Genomic DNA, 19,886 nt, shown 5'->3' on the forward strand with positions numbered 1-19,886 from the left:
GGAGTCACAAATATCATCTATCATCTCGTTGGTGTAACATTTTTAGGTAAACTTCCTAATTATATAAGCCCTTGAAATCTGAAATTTTTGCCATGCAGAAGGAAAGATATATAAAAGCAAAAATATGCTGACTATTGTGTATCAATGTAGTAGATCCACCCCCGTACCCGATCACCAAGAAAGGCAGATCTGATCTAAAATCCAAAATAAAAAAATAAAGTATGACTTGATATGATCGTGTAAAATCTTGGCTCATGTACTGTTCATGCGAATAGTACTTGAATTTTTACTTTCCTGTAACAAAGTTGTACTAGTTATTTGTAATGAATTACAATAAGTTCGATACTCTTCAAGAATGAATTACAATCTGTTAAGTAAGTTTTCCACTGTGTGTGAAGGCAACCACGTATGGCGCCCCTACTCCCTCAACCCAACCACAATAGTTCCCCAAAAAAATAATAAGAATCTAAAGATTCAGGCTGACAATCAGTGTTTTCAGAAACTTTGTATGCTTTTGTTGTACCTTTTACACTTTAAAGCGATAATGAAAAAGTTTGTGTCTGTTATATATATATATATATATATATATATCTTAGACATGTAAAACAAATTGGTCACACCATCAAGAGATTGAAGTATTGTTCCCACTCTAATAAAATGCTAGAGATTTTACACCACGCTACTACATGACAAAGGCACCATACAAGGTCGTTCATGCAGTGTACTATTGCCAAACATCACCATTCACTACAAATGTCCTCACCCAACTTTTCTAGCTACCTTGCTCTTACTACTATATATAGGATTGAGGTGCGGGGTAGTTTCTTCAAGTCTCCTTGGTAGTTTGTACTGTAAACCGGCATTCTAGGGCAAGGAGACCACCAAGAGCAATTTGATCCTCTTACAAATGGCAGTTTTAAGCGCTCAAGTCTTGGCCCTCATTTTTGGCCTTCTGGGTACAGACAAAGTTATACGTTTCTTGCAATCATTTATGCAAATTTATGTTTTTTTTTTGTAGCTTTGATTCACCCAAACACACTTGTTGGGGAACTAAAAGTTAAACAATGAATTTTAAACTAGCTATCAAATAAAGGTATTTTATCATTTTCTTGAATGGATCTGATGAAGTTATAAAAAATACTAAAGCAAACTAGAACAGGCAACAATATACTCACCTCTAGTAATTCAATGGCAAGAAAGGTGATAGCCATTCATCTGATGAGCAGTTTGGCGAGCATACAATGCTAATAAGCTATAAGAACTCTTGTGCAATATTTCTCGTAGAATATGTGATTTAATGTGAGATTACAGTTTGGCTATCTAACTTTGAGTTTTCCACAGGTAATATCATATCATTCTTGGTGTTCCTTGCTCCGCTGTAAGCTTTAGTTTTAATACTATCTCACTTTCCTAATAGATTTTAGTTATGGAATTAAAACTACATATACGTGTAGATCATGGTCTATTTAAAAATACATGCAAATTCCTTGTTTTCGTTTCTTGCAGGCCGACGTTCTACACCATTTACAAGAAAAAGACATCTGAAGGGTTTCAATCTATACCATATGTGGTAGCACTTTTCAGTGCATCACTGTTGCTGTATTACGCCTTTCTCAAGACAAATGCCTTGTTGATCGTCACTATTAATGCTATTGGATGCATCATTGAAACAATTTACCTATCCATGTACGTACTATATGCACCCAAGACGTCTAAGGTAAATCAAATTCTTTCTCACTACTTCCTCCACTCCTCAATATATCACAAGAAATCAGATTCTAGACTATATATCGAAATTCTTTTGTGTAAAACTTTGTTAGTAGAATAAGTTTCTTTCCCCCCCCCCCCCTGATCAGCAATAGACTAATTGTAAACATATTAAAGAAAAACGAGTTATGAGAGAATCTATTAGGATATCATGTTTAACAAGACAATATGTCATGATCTGCCTTTCTTAGTATTTATATTGAAACTCTCTAATATTCTAGCTACTATTATTATTGTAAGCTGTCTTTGGCTAAAAAATTATCTTGCTGCATTTGCAGATGTTTACATTGAAGTTGCTAGGTTTTTTCAACATAGGATGTTTAGGTGTCATCGTTGCTGTTTCTCTTGCACTTGCAAAAGGTGCAAAGCGAGTATCACTCGTAGGATGGTTTTGTGCTGTAATCAACCTGGCTGTATTTGCTGCTCCCCTGAGCATCATGGTAATCCTCTGCATCATCTTTCTATAAAGTCTCTCAATCCTCCAAGCGAGAAAAAACCAATATGAGATCGCCGTTCTGAATTTTCTTGCTCCTGTTTCTTCCATTGGTAACGTTTCTCCTTGATTTTTGCTGTTGCAGGCGCAAGTAATACGAACCAAGAGTGTCGAATACATGCCATTCACCTTGTCGTTTTTCCTCACACTTTGTGCCACATCTTGGTTTTTCTACGGATTCTTCGTAAGGGATTACTACATTGCTGTAAGTATACAGCGGTTCATGAAGATTAATCATTGAGAAAAGGGAAAATATATTCCAATTGTTTTGAAGCAAAAACTTAAATTCCAAGGACTAATTTTGTCCTCTATCGATGATTCAGGTACCAAATGTAATGGGCTTCTTATTTGGAATTGTTCAAATGATTCTCTACTTCATTTACAAGGATGCAAAAAAGGACGGTGAAATAAACACAAAGCTTGAAGGGGCTATGGAACAGAAGGAAGGCATTCAAATGAATATAGAAGGTGTTGAAGACAAGAAATTTAGCTCAATTGAGAAGCCTAAATCCGCTGCTGCCCATAAACCTCAGGATATAGAGATGGGAAACGTGTAATAGACAGCAAATCTTAGAAACAAGACTACACTTATTAACGTATCAATAGATTCAACATATGCATGTTTCTCATAAAATAGTAGCATTGAGTTTGAGAAATAATGCAATCTAGATAGAATATGTTTTGTAACCTTTGTCTGATCTAAAAAGCTATTGATAAGGTCGCATGTGAGTCGCCCAATGTCAATTGTGTTCTACTAATTTAATGTTGGATGAGATCAGCTCCGCTGACTATAATGGAAGATCTAGATTTCTATGGATTTTAATCAAGTAGTAGAAGCAATAAAATATCTTGAAACAAATGATTATAATTCAATGAAATATCTTGTAATAAGTTATTTTACTTCAAAATTATAACGTTACCGTAATAAACTCAATGAAATATCCTTTAACAATGATTATACTTCAAAATTATCCTTTATAATCTAAAGTTAGGCCTAGCAAAGCAAACCCTTGAATCTTCTTATTTTTCTTTTTGAGATTTTGTAACACCTGTTTCTAAAGAAGGGGATTGTGTCCTGCTTGATTTGTTCCGGTGTTTGTTAATGTATTATCAAAGAATTTTAATCACTTTTGTTTGGAAATTACTAAGACTCTATTTGTAACTTAATTCATCACTTAAATTTAATGGGTTCAGATCTTAACATTTTCAAACATGTTTAATAACAAAAAATAAAGAACATCTGAATTAATTAAGTGGCATTGAATTTTCTTTGCAAAACTTACTCCTAAAAATAAGTGATAAACTATTCACTTGTCACTTAAAGTGATATACATTTAAATGTATTAGATTTAGTACTTAGCAATTTAATAATTTAATAGATTCAGATTTCAAATTTCAAATTTTGATTTTCAAATCTCAATTTTATCAAACACACCCTAAATCTTTTGATTTTGCTTGGTTCCTTTCTCTCATTCATGGCCTTCCTTATCTTTGGCATACGTAGAAATTTTGAGTCAAGTGCACCAAAAGTTTAATTCTGATAATCCATTCAATTGCTTGTTGTGGGACTTTAATTAAGTTGAATGCTCAGATAAACTTTGTGTTCATCATCATAATCTTAGGGAGAATCTCGTTTTCAATTTCTCTTAAGTAGTTTAAATATTAATGAATTGTAGCTTTGGGTGCTAATAACCTGCTTAGGATTGCTTTTAATTCCATAAGAAATAAAAGATTAGGGCATAACACACCAATTAAAAACACACACCAAAGGTGTTCAATCTAGTTATCTACAACCTTAGCGGGGCATTAGACAAGGTTATCCAATTTCTCCATATTTATTTCTTATATCTTATATGTGCATAGGCTTTTTCTTGTCTATTACAAAAAGCTGAGGCTTGTGGTAAATTGTCAGGACAGAGTGACCCCCAGCTTTCTCATTTATTATTTGCAGACAATACGTTGTTAGATGGCAAATCGACACTACAAGAAGCACGACATATTCAAGATATCTTGTGGCTGTATAAGGAGGCTTCTGGGCAAGAGATCAATCTTGAGAAATCAGCTATGGTTTTCAGTAGTAACACAGATTTGTCAACTTGACAAGATATTACTTAGTTCCTAAATATTAAAGAAATGGTCGCACATGAAAAATATCTTGGTCTTCCCACCATCATTGGACACTCCAAATGTGAGGTATTCCCTTCTATCAAGGACAGAATTTGGCAACGAATTCAAGGATGGAATGAACACTGATTATCGAATGCGGGAAAAGAAATTTTGTTAAAAGTAGCAGTTCAAGCAATTCCCACATATTCAATGTCTTGTTTCAAATTTCTAGATTCTTTGTTGATGGATATCCAATCAATGATGAGCAATTTTTGTTAGGGTGATGGAAATGAGGCTAGACCAATGCACTGGGTTAGTTCGGATAAAGTTTGCAATAGAAAAGAAGATGGAGGAATGGGTTTCAGGTAGTTTAAGACTTTAAATCTCACATTGTTGTCTATGCAAGACCAGCGTATTGCTACACAACCATCTAGCCTACTTCATCGGGTATATAAAGCTAAATATTTTCCCAATACTAATTTCTTTCAAGATTAAGAAGGATCTCGGCCTTCCTGGTCTTAGCGCGGATTATTTGAGGTCAGGAAGTATATTGAAGCAGAAAGCAGATGGCAAATTGGTTCTGGCCATTCTATCAAGATCTGGAAAGATAGATGGCTTCCGTGGCCATCAACTTTTTCAAATCGTGTCACGGTCTACTAGATTACCTAAGAATTCCACTGTTAATTGGCTCATAGATTATGAATGAAAGACTTGGCAAGTTGACTTATTGCCGGAGATTTTTTGGCCTGAGGAGATTGAATTAATTCAAAGCATTCCAGTTGGAGATGCTCGCAATAGGGATAAGCTAATCTGGCACTTTTCAAAGAATGGATCTTTTACTGTGAAGAGTGGGTATCACTTGATCAATCAGTGATCTTCTAAAAGGGAGAATTTACCATCAAGTAGTACCACTTTAAAGCAAAGTGTTTGGTCTCAGCTTTAGCACTTAAATGTTCCTGAGAAAATTAAAATTTTCTTATGGAGGCCATGTAAAGATGTACTACCAACCAACACTAAACTCAATACTAAAGGGCTTCATTGAGGGACTTCATGCCCTTTATGTCTCATCCAGTTGATGATATTGATCATACCTTCTTGACTTGTCCTGTAGCTATGCAATCATGGCGCTTAGTTTCTTAAGTCTGAAAATTCAACTGCATTCGATTAATTAGATCAAATCTTGGCTTTCCAACCTTCCTTTCGACTATCAACCAAAGAGATGGAATTGGTGGGTGTTATTCTTTGGAATTTGTGGAATAATCAGAATGGAGTGATTTTTAATAGGCCTTATAGAGATCCTCTTAGTTTGGTCTCCCTGTCTATAGCATTCCTAATAAATTTCATGAAGCAAATTCCAAAGATAAGTTCAATACGCCTACCTCTATCCAATCAAGATTATCAATATCTCATTAGATACGACCCAATACGGGTTTTGTTAAGGCAAACTTTGATGGAGTTGTGTTTATGGATGATAAAGGAAGCTTTATTGCTGGACTTTCCAAAAAAAATTCTTAGGATATTGGAACCAAATGTAGTTGAATCATACACGGCCAAACATGCTAATCAATTACTACATGATTTGCGTTTCAATAAGATTGTTTTGGAAAGAAATTCACGAAAGGTCATCAAAATGTTGGACCATTTGGAATCTAATGATTCATTATGTGATTTGTTGATTGATGATGCCATTGTCTTTTGTCAAGATTTATGTGTTGGGAAGCTTCATGAATTCCTATATCATTTAATGTTCCTGCTTATAACCTTGCTAAATATGCTGTTAATATTTTAAATTCTTATATACAGAGAAACTCTCCTTCATCTTTTATTAGTTCTGCACTTGTTGTAGATTTGATATCATGATTAATAAAATTATGCTATTTTGTTATAAAAAAACACACGCCAATAGATAAAAGGTAGATTGTTTCAATTGGGTCTTTGGGTAGTTAAAGTGATCAAATTTGACCGCTTAATGAATTAACTCGTCCCATATACCAAAAATCAAATATTGGCTTTTGTTTTATTAAAAAAAGATTTCAAAATTTAATTTATTTTTATGGAATTAAATTATGAATAAAACTTAGCTCAATATTCAATTCTATTTTGGGTTAATTGAAATGGCAAACATTCAATTACACATTAGCAAAAATGGATTAATTTTCTCTAAATGCATTCGGTTTTTAGTTAATTAGTTAAAATGGAAAGCATGTAGTAACATATGCATATAAGGATTTTTTTTTTTAAAGTTAAATGATGAAGATGGAAGGTTGAGTTAAGTGGTAAGGTGAGAGAAATTGTAAATAAGAGATTACAGGTTTAAAACCCTACACTTACCAATAGCAAAAGTGAATTTTTATTTTCACTCAAACTCGAATTTAAAAAACTGAAACTGCTATCGAATTGTAGTTGTCAAAAAACTCTCCTTGGATTAGACTATTGTTCATATACTAGTTTTTCACATATAAGTCTACACTAACACACCTCAAAACACCCCAAAAATACCCAAAAACACTAATAAAAAACATCAAAAAATAATTATAAATAAAAATAATAATAGAAAAAAAAAATTTACCATCTTTTCTTCGTCTACCACTACCCCTACCATTGCTCCATGCCACGACCTCCCTTCCTCCTCTTTTCGTCTCTCCTTCCCCTCACCACCTCCATTTTTCCCTTTCCCATGCCACTTTCCCTTTCCCCCACCCTTTCCCCTTTCCATTCTATTTATCCCTGCCTGATCATATGACCCACTTGTATAATTCTACAATAGAGTTTTTCAAACATAGTGTTACAGTATAATTTTTGAAAAACACTTATAAAAATATTTAATCTATATGAACTCTAAATTTAATATTGAATAACCCAATTCAAACTTTTGGTTGAATTCATTTCCATTAATTTTTGGGATTTAACTGAGTTGTGCTCACCCTACTTGGCTGACAAATACCCCATGCCAATAACTTGTTTTGTGAGTTCGCTTTGGATGAGGACCCATCTGGTCTTTTACTAGTATTTTTCTCTTAAACCAACCTACCTCATCACCACACACATTTTTACTCGCTTACATGTCTTTAACCTGATAATTTGCTTGATTTCTCTTGGCTTCCATTTATGAGTCTGTGGCTCCTCCTATCACATTGCCTTCTAACATGCTACAAATGTCTGCTCAACAAGGGGAATCCATTGATGTGCTTATCGACAAATATATTGACAGCATAAGACGTTCTAATTTCACTAAAATATGGACATTAAAGTTTTTTATTTCACTTTTTAGTTATCTTCGAACAAAATACATAGTAAATGTGCTACTAGTTGAAGCAAAGTTATGGTTTGAATTTCATTTTTATTTTTGGTAGCTACGCAAACGGTGATTTCACAATTAATTATATATATATATATATATATATATGTATATGTATTGCCTGGTTATGATTCCAAATTTTTAACCTGCATAAGAAATGGTCCTTGAGCAAAATTAGTGTGTGATGGTTTGACCGGCCATGGCCCTCAGGCCGAAAGTTCAAGCGAATGATACACAAAAAACAAGGGGGAAGAAGTTGGGTCATTTTTCGTTGTGGTTGAACCTAATGTGACCCAACCCAATGTTAACCCACCAAATACCAATCAACGGCCCTCTCAAATTTACCCGACTTGTGTGACTGTTAGAACTGTAGATCGAAAGTTTGAATCCTACCTGCAATGAAAAAAATTTAAAGGAAATGTCAGAATACCTCTTTGATCTAATCAAATTTTTATACCTACTAATCACTTATACACAGTCTTTTTAGACTCCTATATCTCTAGATTAGAATAGATTAAATTATAGTAATATTTTCGTTACCGTAAAAAAAAAATGCCAGGACTAGCTTGATGTCTTGCGTTTTTGTCAAGATTTAGCTTCTTTCTTTTCTTGGCCCATGTTTGGGCAATATGCTTTTGTTGTATTGCAGAAACTTTATGGAATCTTAAGCCGTACTTTTTTTCTTTTTTTTTTTGTTTAATTTGTTTTACAAAAGAAATTCTATTGGGAAGGAAAATTTGATCTTCAAGCATCCTATGTTTATGAGCTAATACTTTAAAGTTTCTCACCATTTTGATGTTGTACATTTGGCATGTTACGTTTGTGGAGAAGTTGGTGGCATAATTTTACACCACATTCTCACATAAACCTAAGTGGTTTGGTATTTTTATTTGTTAAATGATATGCAAAAAAAGATTGAGGTAGCAAAAATTTTAAGAAGTATCTTTGAACAATCACAGGAAACTACAGGCAAAATATGTCGTTTTTCATTGTATAGGCTTGATGTATTTAGTATGGGGATGAATTAGGTGATATTGGAAGATGGAGTGTAAGTGAGAGATTTTAATTCGAAACTTCTCATTTACATTAAAAAAAAGTTTAAAAAAAAAAAGGCTTAAGGTAGTTAGATATCATTTTTCAATCACATAGATTGGAGCGCTAAAATCAAGGGCAGTAATTAATACAAATTAAAGATTAGGAAGTGTCATAATTCTGAGTACGAATATTTTACTTCTCCAATCATATATATAAATAATAAAGTCGTATCCTCATACTTATCGTTTCGCGTTTTCTCTTACTTACGTGGCTTAATGAGACGGCAAGTAGTTTCCTATGTGGCTTGCTACTTTTTTGTTTGGATGTATATCAATTCTTATTTCCTATAAGAATTCTTAATATTATATGATTCTTATTTCTTACCCAAAAAAGGAACTAAAAAGTAATTCGATATAAATAAAAGAGACATACATCTCCTTTATTAGATATATAGGAATAAATCATAATATATATTTTTTATAGTGTCCTTTTTTTAATTTTTTTTACAGCTTCATCATACATCCTTTTTATTTTAAGATAATCTACCCATATATAGAACAACGTACAAATAATCTATACATGAAAATTAAAGAAAGTTAGCCCAAGAAAGTTTTTACAAGACTCACAGTCCCCATGCATAATTGATATGCAAAGAGAAATGGCATTTCATCTGATTGAAAATTTCTGGAAAAGTCCATAAAGAAAATGTTAACCTTTTTATCATTTTAATTGTTACAATATCTAGATAGATATAACTTTTAAATATGTATATTTATATAGGTATATGTTAAAAGTCTTGGCAAGTGATGCAACCGGTAGTGCTTGGTTTGTTATATTTGATCAAGAGGCTGAAAAAAAAATAGAACACAAACTTTCTTTTGTTCTTGACGAATTTAACAAGGTAAACTTATATCTAATTTTTAAAAATATTTTTAATAAGGATTAATTTTTCCTATACTATCAGCATTTGATGAATGACAACTATGCAAAATTTGAATTTGAAATTCAATTTTTGCACACATGTCATGAATTCAACGATAATAGTGTATACGCTGTCAGTATAGGAAAGATTTACTCTTTTAATAATAGTTGACAATCTGACACTTATCTTAGCCGTTAACAAAAAAAAATCTATTATGCATTTCATTTTCAAGAAAGATTTAGCAGTGAAATCGTGTCATCAATTATAAATAAGATCACGTGAAAATCTTTTGTGTTCCAAATCAAGTTGAACAATTATAATCTGGAACAAGGTAGTAATAGATTTACAGTGACTAGATGGTTCCGCTGTGATTTCGGGAGGGAAACGCATTTCATGTTTTCATAGGTAATGTGCAATAAATTTATCTTATATTTCACATATTATATCTCATATGATATTTTTGTCTTTAATTTTGATAAATCATTATCAGATTGGTGGAACCGACAACCAATACCAATCTGAAGCATTTTCTTCCTAGATCCCAATTAGTATAACAGATGATTCTAATCAACAACATTTCAATACACTTTATATGAATCATTTATTAGAGGGTTCAACAAAAACTACAGAGGAAGGGAATGCTCATAAAAAGATTTGCATGCGAAGGTAAATTTAATATACTATTTTACTTTCTTAAATTATAATTTTTACGTATTGTTATACACAACTTTGAATGCGATAAATCATTTTTTTCCATTAGTTAGTTATCCTGCTTTGCTATCATGCAGCGATAATGGAAAATCAATAAATGCTGGTTTGCACCGACAGATCAAGGAGAATGTTCAAACAGAAGAAAAACAAAAACAAGTTTATGAAGAATAGAATATTATTTGACACTATTTACTGCACTTTTTATTTATTTTCAAGTTTTTTAATGTTATGGTATTGTTGAATGAAATTTTTTCTATTTTTGAATTATTATTCACTGAATTAGATGTTCAAATTTATATTATAAGAATACTTTGTATTACAATGCGCACATAGTAATATACTTAAGATAAATTATAATAGATTATACATTAAAATTTTATTTTATATCGACATTTTTATAAAATTAATTAAATAGTTTATTATTTTTCGATGATTCCCGTTCAACGAATGGGTACAAAACTAGTTTTATCATATTTTCCCAAAGTTAAAGTAGGAATGTGTATCATGTGAAACATTAATTGGCAACATCGGAAAATTCTTTGTGTAATCTATACCATGCATGTTTTAAATTTAAATTTAAATTTTGGATCAAATCTAGCCATTGATCATTTAAAATGGTGTATAAAACCATTACTCCCATTTTTTTTTTCAAAATTTTCTAATAGGTGTCCGTTAACACATTTACATTCCACTCAATCTATTATGTGTACGTACATATGCACTAACAATTAAGTACTACGTTCTTTTGCATTTATATACTTTTCCTAATTAATTCCTTTGTATTTATGTATTTTTTCTAATTAATTTTATAATTCTAAAAATCTAACACCTGAAATTATTACATTATTATGCATTTATGCACTTTCCTTAATTAATCCTTTTACCTTTATACACTTTTTCTAATTAATTTTATTTTTTTAAAAATCTAACATGGGTTTGTTTGGATAGTCAATTATTCCAAATAATATTTCGCTTGCGTCCAATCCACCTTTTTATATTTTCAATAATTTTTTATCTCACATACATCACATCATATAAAGTATATATTAATTATTGTCCTCTAGGCACTCATTAAACAGACTTTTTTTCTTTTATCTTACTGTCATTTTTTGATAAGAATTAAAGAAAGATGTAATTATGTATACTTTTATTCAATATTTTTTCTTAGAGTGTTTTTTTTTTGGCAAGAATTAAGAAAGATGTAAATGTGTGTGCTTTCATATTGAAAAGTACAGGCACATCCTTTACTGTGTGCCCCGTACTAATTTATTATTATTTATATTACATAATTTATATTTTAAGTCGTCGCCGCCTGCAGACAGCGCCTGGAAAAAAACACACCTTCCAATGATTTCATCGTCTCATCGTAACAAACTTAAAATTGAAAAATAAAAATAAAATACAAAGAGTCTTTTCTTCTCTTTCTCTTTCTATTTCTCTCTGTCTCTCGCTGCCTGTTTTCCTTCTTTTCTCCTCCTCCTCTTCTTCTTCTCCTCCTCCTCCTCCTTCTTGTCCTTTTCAACTCATAATTTGAGCCCCAAATTTCACAAACCCTAATTCCCTTCTTTCTGTCCTCTCGTCGCTCGAGGACAACAGCTAATTGAGACGGAATAGAGGTGGTTGGGGGAGAATTCGCCGGGGGATCTGCTTAGATCTGGCTATGAATTAGGGTAAGCTTCTGGGTTTTCTATTCTGGTCGTTAACTTACTTGTTTTCTTTCTGGTTTTTGGTTGTATGTCTTTGAATTAGTTGGATTTTTTGGCTTGTTTATTTTCTTGATTGGTCAACCTTTTTCCAGAATATTTTTTATTTGATAGAAATTGGGAGTTAGAATTGAGAGTTGGGATTAGGGTTTTTATGCTAAAATCTTGTACTGTTTATGTAAATTTGAGTTTGATTTTTTTGGGGTTTGGAAGAAAAAATTGAATTAATATTTGTGGGCATTTTTTTAATTATAAAAAAGATTTTTGATGTCCATTGGGTTTGTGTTGCCGGTATCCTAGATACGAAGTCGTCACAGAAATCTCAAGGCCATTTTTGGCTGAAGAAAACAGAGGTAAAGGAGAAAATCATATTAAGTCAACGCGGAGCTGAGGTCCTGGCGGTGGTGGCTTTTTTTTGGGTTACTTCCTGGTTTTCATACGGTCAAGGGTATTTTTGATGCTGTCGGTTTTTGTTGTTGTTTTTTCCTATTTGGTTTTTTGGAGTTTTTTTTTGGGGGGCTGTGTGTGTGTGTGTGTGTGTTTGGTTGGGTGCACAAAGTATAGGGATGTGTTTTATGGTAGAAAAGCTCCATTGGTTGAAAGCAATTTTAATGATTTGCCTATTTCTTGTTTTAAAAAGGTATCTTATGAATTTACTTTAGCAATGGGTAACGGTTTGACTCGTAGTTTTAATTGATTGGTGTTGTCCCATTATCTGATTGTTGATCAGCCTATGGTGTAGTTTTCTCAGAATGTCGCTATTGAATGTGGTGGTGGCGTCCTTAGTCACTTGTTTAGCTTGTCTGACTGGATGTTTTGGTAATGGTAAGATTAAAAAGGTATCTGATTGTCGATCAGCCTATGGCGTAGTTTTCTCAGAATGTTGCCATTGAATGTGGTGGCGGCGTCCTTTGTTGTTTGTTTATCGTGTCTGACTGGATGTTTTGGTATGGTTGTGTGCCATGCTTGAGGTTTGTATGCTTCCTTTCAGATAATGCACTCCAAATTAGTAAAGAGTATGTTTCTTTATTAAAGTTGTAGCAAAGATATTGTTCCTGTCTCTTGTCTGCTTTTTTGGTTGCTTTTGTTTGGTCATAAATCAATGCTTTACATGTTTTCGTGTGTAGTTTTGGATATTAATATTTTCATAAGTTTTGTGATAATCATTAACAAGTTAAGAGTGACTGCGTCTATTTAATGATGGGGTAACTTGGACTTGCTTGCCATGGATGAGGTTTGTCTGTATGCAGCATATCAAGCAAGTTTACTGGTCTGAGAGTTTTTATACTTAGCCCCATTTTTTATTAGTTTATTTAACCAGTTTTAGGGTTTTGCCGCTATTGCCAGGAGGTTAAAGGGGTGTTCTATCGAGTTTGTTGTGGAAAAAATATCAAGTGACTTAGAACTCTTTTTAGGGGATTCTGTCTTGGTTGTACTTAAAATAAGTCCTTCTGGAGCCTGATCTCATGGTTACTAGTTAGTGCAAATTGTATATGTGATTTTTTTTTCTTCTAAAAGACTTGCATTCTATTGCAGGATTTACTTCAAAATATTCATGCATGATGGTTTTGATGTGCTGTAGGTTCTTTTGCGGATTAGATGTATGTTGCCAACGGGGTTACTGATTTTAAAGTTCATCAGTTCAATCATTTGATGGATAATGACTATTCCGATGGATAACAATCCAGATAATTCATCAAGGGAGCGTGTTCAAAAACTTTTTAACAAGGTATGCTCATGTGTCCCCTTGTATTTTCTGTCATTTGTATGATAAGTAGTTGAATAGGCATAATATCCGTGGTTGTATTACAGTTACTTGTTTTCTAGCTGGATATCTTTCTTGCGGTGAAGCGTGGTATTCATTTATTACATTTATTTTGGTTCATGTGTTCCTTTAGAATGTTGAGCTGGAAAATAGGCGTCGTAAGGCAGCTCAGGCCAGAATTCCTTCTGACCCAAATGCATGGCAACAAATGCGGGAGAACTATGAAGCTATTGTCTTAGAAGATCATGCCTTTTCTGAACAACATGAAATAGAGTATGCCTTGTGGCAGTTGCATTACAGAAGAATTGAGGAATTGCGAGCACACTTCAATGCTGCTGCTGCTTCTGTTTCAGCAGGATCAAATACATCACAGAACGGTAAAGGTCCAACACGTGGTGGACCTGATCGACTTACAAAGATCCGTACTCAATTTAAAACCTTCCTGTCAGAGGCCACTGGATTTTATCATGATTTAATGTTGAAGATTAGGGCGAAGTATGGTTTGCCATTGGGTTATTTCTCCGATGATTCAGAGAATCAGATTCCTTTATGTAAAGATGGGAATAAATCTGCAGAAGTGAAGAAAGGATTGATATCCTGTCATCGTTGTTTGATTTATCTGGGGGATCTTGCTCGTTATAAGGGCTTGTATGGTGAAGGTGATTCTAAATCTCGGGACTTTGCAGCAGCTTCTAGTTACTACATGCAAGCAGCTTCCCTTTGGCCTTCAAGTGGCAATCCACATCACCAGGTGTTGTATTTCTTGGCCATTTGCTTGGTGATTTACTCTTTTTTTTTTTTTTTTTCATTTTGAACAGGTTATTAGTACATAGCTTGCCTGATTTATTCTGTGATCTATTGCTTTTCAGCTTGCTATTTTGGCTTCCTACTCTGGTGATGAATTGGTGGCCATTTACCGGTATTTTCGAAGCTTGGCAGTTGATAGTCCATTTACAACAGCTAGAGATAACTTGATTATTGCATTTGAGAAGGTGAGCTTTTCAAAAGAACAATTTATGACGAAAGGAGCCTTTATTTTCTTTTTGCTCCTGCTTTTAGACAATTATTCATTTCAGTGCAGTGTTGCTACTTAAATTGTGCATAAATCATGGTTACAGTCAATACTGGTTAATCTCTGATTCTCTATGTTGAATATCTTCCTGGGTCTCTGTTTTGTGTATTTGGAATGTCTATTTTGACCATCTGAGTTGTATGGTCCTGGGCAAAAACTTGTGTTGGAGAATCTGCCATGTCATAACCATTAACAAACCAGAGTTTCCAGCACTCGACACAACGATCTTCCCTTCTAAGTAGTTCTATCTCACTAATTCCCATAGCTCAACCATCTCAACCCACAACCATCGGCTGCCAAGACCTGGATGCCTCTTTCAACCCACCACCATCGACCGGTAACATCTGGATCTCGATGCCTCTAGACACCACATTTTAGGGCAATTTGATATCCTTCCACTATTCTACCAGATCAAACACCAACAGTACCGGAGACCCTATCTTATCCCTCTAACTGCCTTTCCTTCCTTGCTTCACCATTATTACAACCACCACACAACTCCCCTTGTGCATTTGAAGGAGGTCTGTTGTGGTCATTGGATGGAGGCAATTGTTAAGTAGTTGATTCTTGGGTAATAAAATAAAGTTCAGTATCGACTTGAAATCAAGATGTTATAGCCCTGCCAGTAAATTGATTATAGCAGGTTGAGAGTTCCATCGTTCCATTGGTTTAAGCTAGAAAGAAGTAATAGAATGGGAATTTATCTTAAGTTCCATGCATATCTGGAGTTTAGCTTTTGTATGGACAATTATATCCTGCACTTTGTACATGCACTTGCTCAAGTACTATTTTCTTCTAATGTTTTGTATGTTTCTGTTATTTTTTGTTCAAATTTGAATGACAGAACCATTCTTAAGCTGGTTTTTCCTGCTCCTGCTCCTGCTCCTGATCCTTGTTTCCTCCTTGATAATGAAACATGAAATGTTTGTCAAAATACTGATTTTATGATCGATTTGGCAGAATCGCCAGAGCTTTGCCCAGCTGCTCGGAGATGCCAGAGCTTCCTCTGTCAAGACAACTTCAGTGCGTGGAAATGGGAAAGGAAGGGGCAGAGGTGAAAGCAGGGTTGCATCCAAGGATAACAAAGTAGAAGCAAGTTCTGTCAAGGAAAAAACATCCACCACATTGGAAACTTTCAGAGCATTTGGGATACGATTTGTTCGGCTAAATGGCATTCTCTTCACACGCACAAGGTATTACTTTTCTTGTTAATTGTAGTGTTGTAAATATTCGGTACACTTAATGATGTGTTCTATTGCTAATTTGAATCAGCTTGGAGACATTTGGGGATGTTTTTGCTGTGGTTAGAGGTGATTTGCTGGAGCTTCTTTCTTCTGGGACTGATGAGGAGTACAATTTTGGGTCAGATGCTACTGATTGTAGACTGGCTATTGGCAGAATGGTTGCTATTCTCATTTTCACCATTCACAATGTGAATAGGGAAACTGAGAACCAGTCCTATGCTGAAATTCTTCAACGCTCGGTCCTACTGCAGAATGCATTTACTGCTACTTTTGAGTTTATGGGCCACATTCTTGAACGCTGCAGCCAATTAAATGATCCTTCATCGAGCTATCTGTTACCTGGTATCATGGTTTTTGTGGAATGGTTGGCTTGTCATCAAGATATTGCAGTTGGAAGTGAATTGGAAGAAAAACAAGCGAGTGCTAGGTTATTTTTCTGGAACAACTGTATCTCCTTCTTCAACAGGCTCATATCTTCAGGGTTTATGTTTGTTGATGAAGATGAAGAAGAGACATGTTTTTCTAACATGAGCAGGTATGATGAAAGTGAAACCGCTAACCGGCTGGCATTATCTGAGGACTTTGAGTTGAGGGGATTTGTTCCTCTTCTTCCTGCGCAACTCATTCTTGATTTTTCAAGGAAGCATTCCTTCAGAAGCGACAGCAATAAGGAAAAAAAGGCCCGTGTTCAGAGGATTATAGCGGCTGGAAAGGCTCTTGCTAATGTGGTCCGGATTGGGGAAGAGGGAATTTACTTTGACACAAAATCGAAGAGATTTGTTGTTGGCGTTGAACCTCAAGTTTCTGATGATTTTTCACTTACTACTACTTTGGAAGCCCCAAAATTAAGTGGTGTAGTGGAGGATAATCTAGTTTCAGGTCAAATGACTCCTAGGGCCTTGGAGCAAAAGCCGCAGTTGTACATGGAAGGTGAAGAAGAGGATGATGAGGTAATTGTGTTCAAGCCATCTATGACTGAAAAGCATTTAGATGGGATAGCTTTAAATCCGACTTCTTCAGAGGTATTTGGATCTACTATGAATGCTGCCAGTATAGGGGGTGATGTTGGATCTTTCTCTACCGGACGTGAGGGTTATATTGCACAGAATGCTTTCAGTGCAAGCTTAAGGCCACCTACTTCCCTTGTGAATTCTAGTTATCTGCAACCAGTTCAACCAAGTACCACTTGGATGGCAGAACAAGGAACTCTTGTGAATGGGCTTGGTAATTTGAATTTGTTCGAGAATGGGTTCATAAAGAAACCTGAATCGCAAAAACACTTTGGAGCTTTGCCAGCTCAAACCTTTCCTGTTTCCCTTCCAGACTCGAGTTTTGGCACTGGCAGCAATTTCCCTAATCAGTTACCCGAAACTGTGGTACCTTCAAAGCTTGATTCAATCATGTCTCTAGGAGCTGATAACATATCCATGAAGCCTTCATCCGTCTCACCTGCTGGGTTGAAGAAAAATCCAGTAGGTCGACCTCTTCGGCATCTCGGTCCTCCACCTGGCTTTGGTTCTGTACCATCCAAAACTGTTGATGAGTCACTATCTGCTATGTCCTTTAAGAACGAAAATGCTACCATTCCCCAAATGGATGATTACAGCTGGCTCGATGGCTATCAGTTGCCTCTGGTCAATAGAAGTGTGGCCGGGCTTAATAGTTCTAATCATCCAGGACAGGGTTACCCTATTGGTAGCAAGAGCAGCAGCTCAATGGGGATGCCGAGCTTTCCTTTTCCTGGGAAGCAGACAACTACATTGCAAGTCCCAATTGAGAATGAGAAGAGTTGGCAGGATTACCAGTTCTCTGAACAGATGAAACTATTCAAGGAGCAACAGCAGCAACTTCAGAAAGCAAATCAGCAATCTGCTGTGTTGCAACAGCAGTATCAGGGACAATCTCTTTGGGAAGGTCGTTTCTTTGTGTGAGAGATTATGAAGGGTAGATGGTAAGATGAATAACTTTCTGTTTGAGCCTCGTGTTCAATAAATACTCAATTTTTTATTTCAAGATTGAAATGCTTATTTTGTTCTTTTCTTATTTGTGAAGGTTGTGAACACTTTACAACAGCAGTTGTCCAGTTCTTGGTGCTGCAAGTTCAGCCATCGTGCATTTGCAGTGTGGCCAATGTTATTAAGTTTTTCTTGGAGCATGGATGGTCTTGGAATCTAGCAGGCACCTGCTATTGAACGGGTATATCTTTTATACCCCTCTCTGTGGCAAGTGTAAAGTCTGATTTTGTTGACCACTGTGCAGTTGTATGGAGATGGTTTAAGGACTAAAAGAATAATTGGAGATTTATGTTAGGGCATATAATGATTGGCGCATTGTGCATCTTGCATGCTCTACTCATCTCTTTGCTTGCGTTGCTGGTCTGTTTTACCATTCTATGTAACCTGTTACAAGCTATGCTGTAGATAAGTTGGAGGATGTGGGGGAATGAGGATCATTTCCTGTCCTTGCACTTCTATATATTAAAGAATCTTTGTGATGTTCTGAGGATGTGTGTGCAATTCTTTACGAGTACTGTGAGTGGTGATAGAATATTTTCTCGTGACATTGCTAACTCATTTTTTTTTTTTAAATTGCTGTGCAGCTGGTGCCGAGCTTTCCAGGCTGGTTGACACTGATTATGATGTCGATAGGTGCAAAAATTGGGAGATTTCTGATATTAAGTGCCTTGTCTGGTTGGATGGGTTGGACGTGACTTCAGATTTGGGATTGTGGTGGGAAACTGGAAGGGAATAAAAGATATACTAGCAAATTTACCTGGCTCATAGAAGGTATTTATGAGGAGTCGTAGTAGTCTTTGCCGGGCATGCCATGATGAGCAGTTCCCATTGGTTGAATGCTTAAGGTAAGTATCTTGGCAGTCCCATGTCTGCCCAGAAGTTCTCAAGTGAGAATCATGGAAGATGGTTATGTTATAATTGGAGTTATCTTGTGGACGTTGGTTGGCAATAAATATGCGACTATGAACGCATACAGTATTCAACTTTCAGGGTTGATAATATAGACTGATGCTGTATTTGTGCTTTTGTGTTCTGCTGTGTGGACAAAGTGGTATTACCACTGAGACTTGGAATCTCTCTTTGACGTCTAGAGATATGTTACTTATTTTGATGTTTATTCTATCTTGCAAATGTCCTGTCATTTGTCGAATCTATGAAAGCAGGTATCTTTTGTCCATTGGTTGCCTTTGCATATTTTAAACGTCTGAATTATGATATTTTGTGGGAGGGGGGGAAAAAATACTAGTGTAACCTCTCTATGAAACTACTACTAGATCAGAATAACCTTGTGCTGCGGATCTAAATTGCAAGTGTGTGACAAAACGAGAGAGAAATTCTTCCTTTTGTTAGTTTGACAATGTTTTAGCAGCTGAATTGAAGGATGTTTAGTTTGGTGTGGAATGACAATGCCAGAAGCGATGGAGGGATTTTGTTAACTGAACTTTTCAGACAACACTGAAAATCTTTGTACTTGGTAATTGATGGCATTTTCTGAGTGGTCAGGGGACGGAACTAAGCTCTCTGGTTCTGCTTCGGAAAGGGTGGAGGGTTTTACAAGCGTTTCCTGTTTGATCACTGCTTTCCATTTTTGTTTAATTGCATTTGAAGGTGGTAGAGATGCTACCAATTGTTGCTGGGATGATAATGGGCTTCCCTGATGTTTGTCTCGCGAGACAATGTGATATTGCGTTTTGTTGGAGATGTAAAAGAAATGCATCTCTCTTTACCATATCTATTTCATTATGCAATAACAAC

General features: G+C 35.1%; 2 protein-coding genes across 4 annotated transcripts; both read left to right on the forward strand.

The window, feature by feature from the left end:
* The first annotated feature begins 907 nt into the window (after positions 1-907).
* LOC113696549 (bidirectional sugar transporter NEC1-like) lies at positions 908-2,817 on the forward strand. The gene is made up of 6 exons (XM_072053517.1): positions 908-956; positions 1,342-1,378; positions 1,507-1,717; positions 2,046-2,207; positions 2,346-2,465; positions 2,584-2,817. The coding sequence occupies exons 1-6, from the start codon at positions 908-910 to the stop codon at positions 2,815-2,817; spliced, it is 813 nt and encodes a 270-aa protein (XP_071909618.1).
* Positions 2,818-11,730: 8,913 nt separating this feature from the next.
* LOC113691614 (nonsense-mediated mRNA decay factor SMG7) lies at positions 11,731-19,308 on the forward strand. Of its 3 annotated transcripts, XR_011815973.1 has the most exons (8): positions 11,731-12,002; positions 13,618-13,764; positions 13,934-14,551; positions 14,670-14,792; positions 15,833-16,065; positions 16,145-18,067; positions 18,169-18,312; positions 18,716-19,308. XR_011815973.1 is itself a non-coding variant. In XM_027209840.2 (7 exons), exons 2-6 carry the CDS (start codon positions 13,696-13,698, stop codon positions 18,045-18,047), a joined length of 2,946 nt encoding a protein of 981 aa, XP_027065641.1. In that variant the 5' UTR covers positions 11,867-12,002; positions 13,572-13,695; the 3' UTR covers positions 18,048-18,067; positions 18,169-18,247. The 3 variants fall into 3 exon arrangements, 2 of the variants coding, with proteins under 2 accessions (XP_071909372.1, XP_027065641.1); XM_027209840.2 differs by lacking the exon at positions 18,716-19,308 and having other exon boundaries at positions 11,867-12,002; positions 13,572-13,764; positions 18,169-18,247; XM_072053271.1 differs by lacking the exons at positions 18,169-18,312; positions 18,716-19,308 and having other exon boundaries at positions 16,145-18,071.
* Positions 19,309-19,886: the final 578 nt, after the last annotated feature.

This window comes from Coffea arabica, chromosome 6c, assembly GCF_036785885.1.
Source record: "Coffea arabica cultivar ET-39 chromosome 6c, Coffea Arabica ET-39 HiFi, whole genome shotgun sequence".
NCBI lineage: Eukaryota > Viridiplantae > Streptophyta > Magnoliopsida > Gentianales > Rubiaceae > Coffea > Coffea arabica.

Coding starts and splice junctions, on each gene's coding strand:
- LOC113696549 (XM_072053517.1), top strand. CDS start 908: ATGGCAGTTTTAAGCGCTCAAGTCTTGGCCCTCATTTTTGGCCTTCTG. Junction 2,208..2,345: donor CTGCTCCCCTGAGCATCATG/GTAATCCTCTGC, acceptor TTGCTGTTGCAG/GCGCAAGTAATACGAACCAA. Junction 2,466..2,583: donor TAAGGGATTACTACATTGCT/GTAAGTATACAG, acceptor TCGATGATTCAG/GTACCAAATGTAATGGGCTT.
- LOC113691614 (XM_072053271.1), top strand. CDS start 13,696: ATGACTATTCCGATGGATAACAATCCAGATAATTCATCAAGGGAGCGT. Junction 13,765..13,933: donor TTCAAAAACTTTTTAACAAG/GTATGCTCATGT, acceptor GTGTTCCTTTAG/AATGTTGAGCTGGAAAATAG. Junction 14,793..15,832: donor TGATTATTGCATTTGAGAAG/GTGAGCTTTTCA, acceptor TCGATTTGGCAG/AATCGCCAGAGCTTTGCCCA.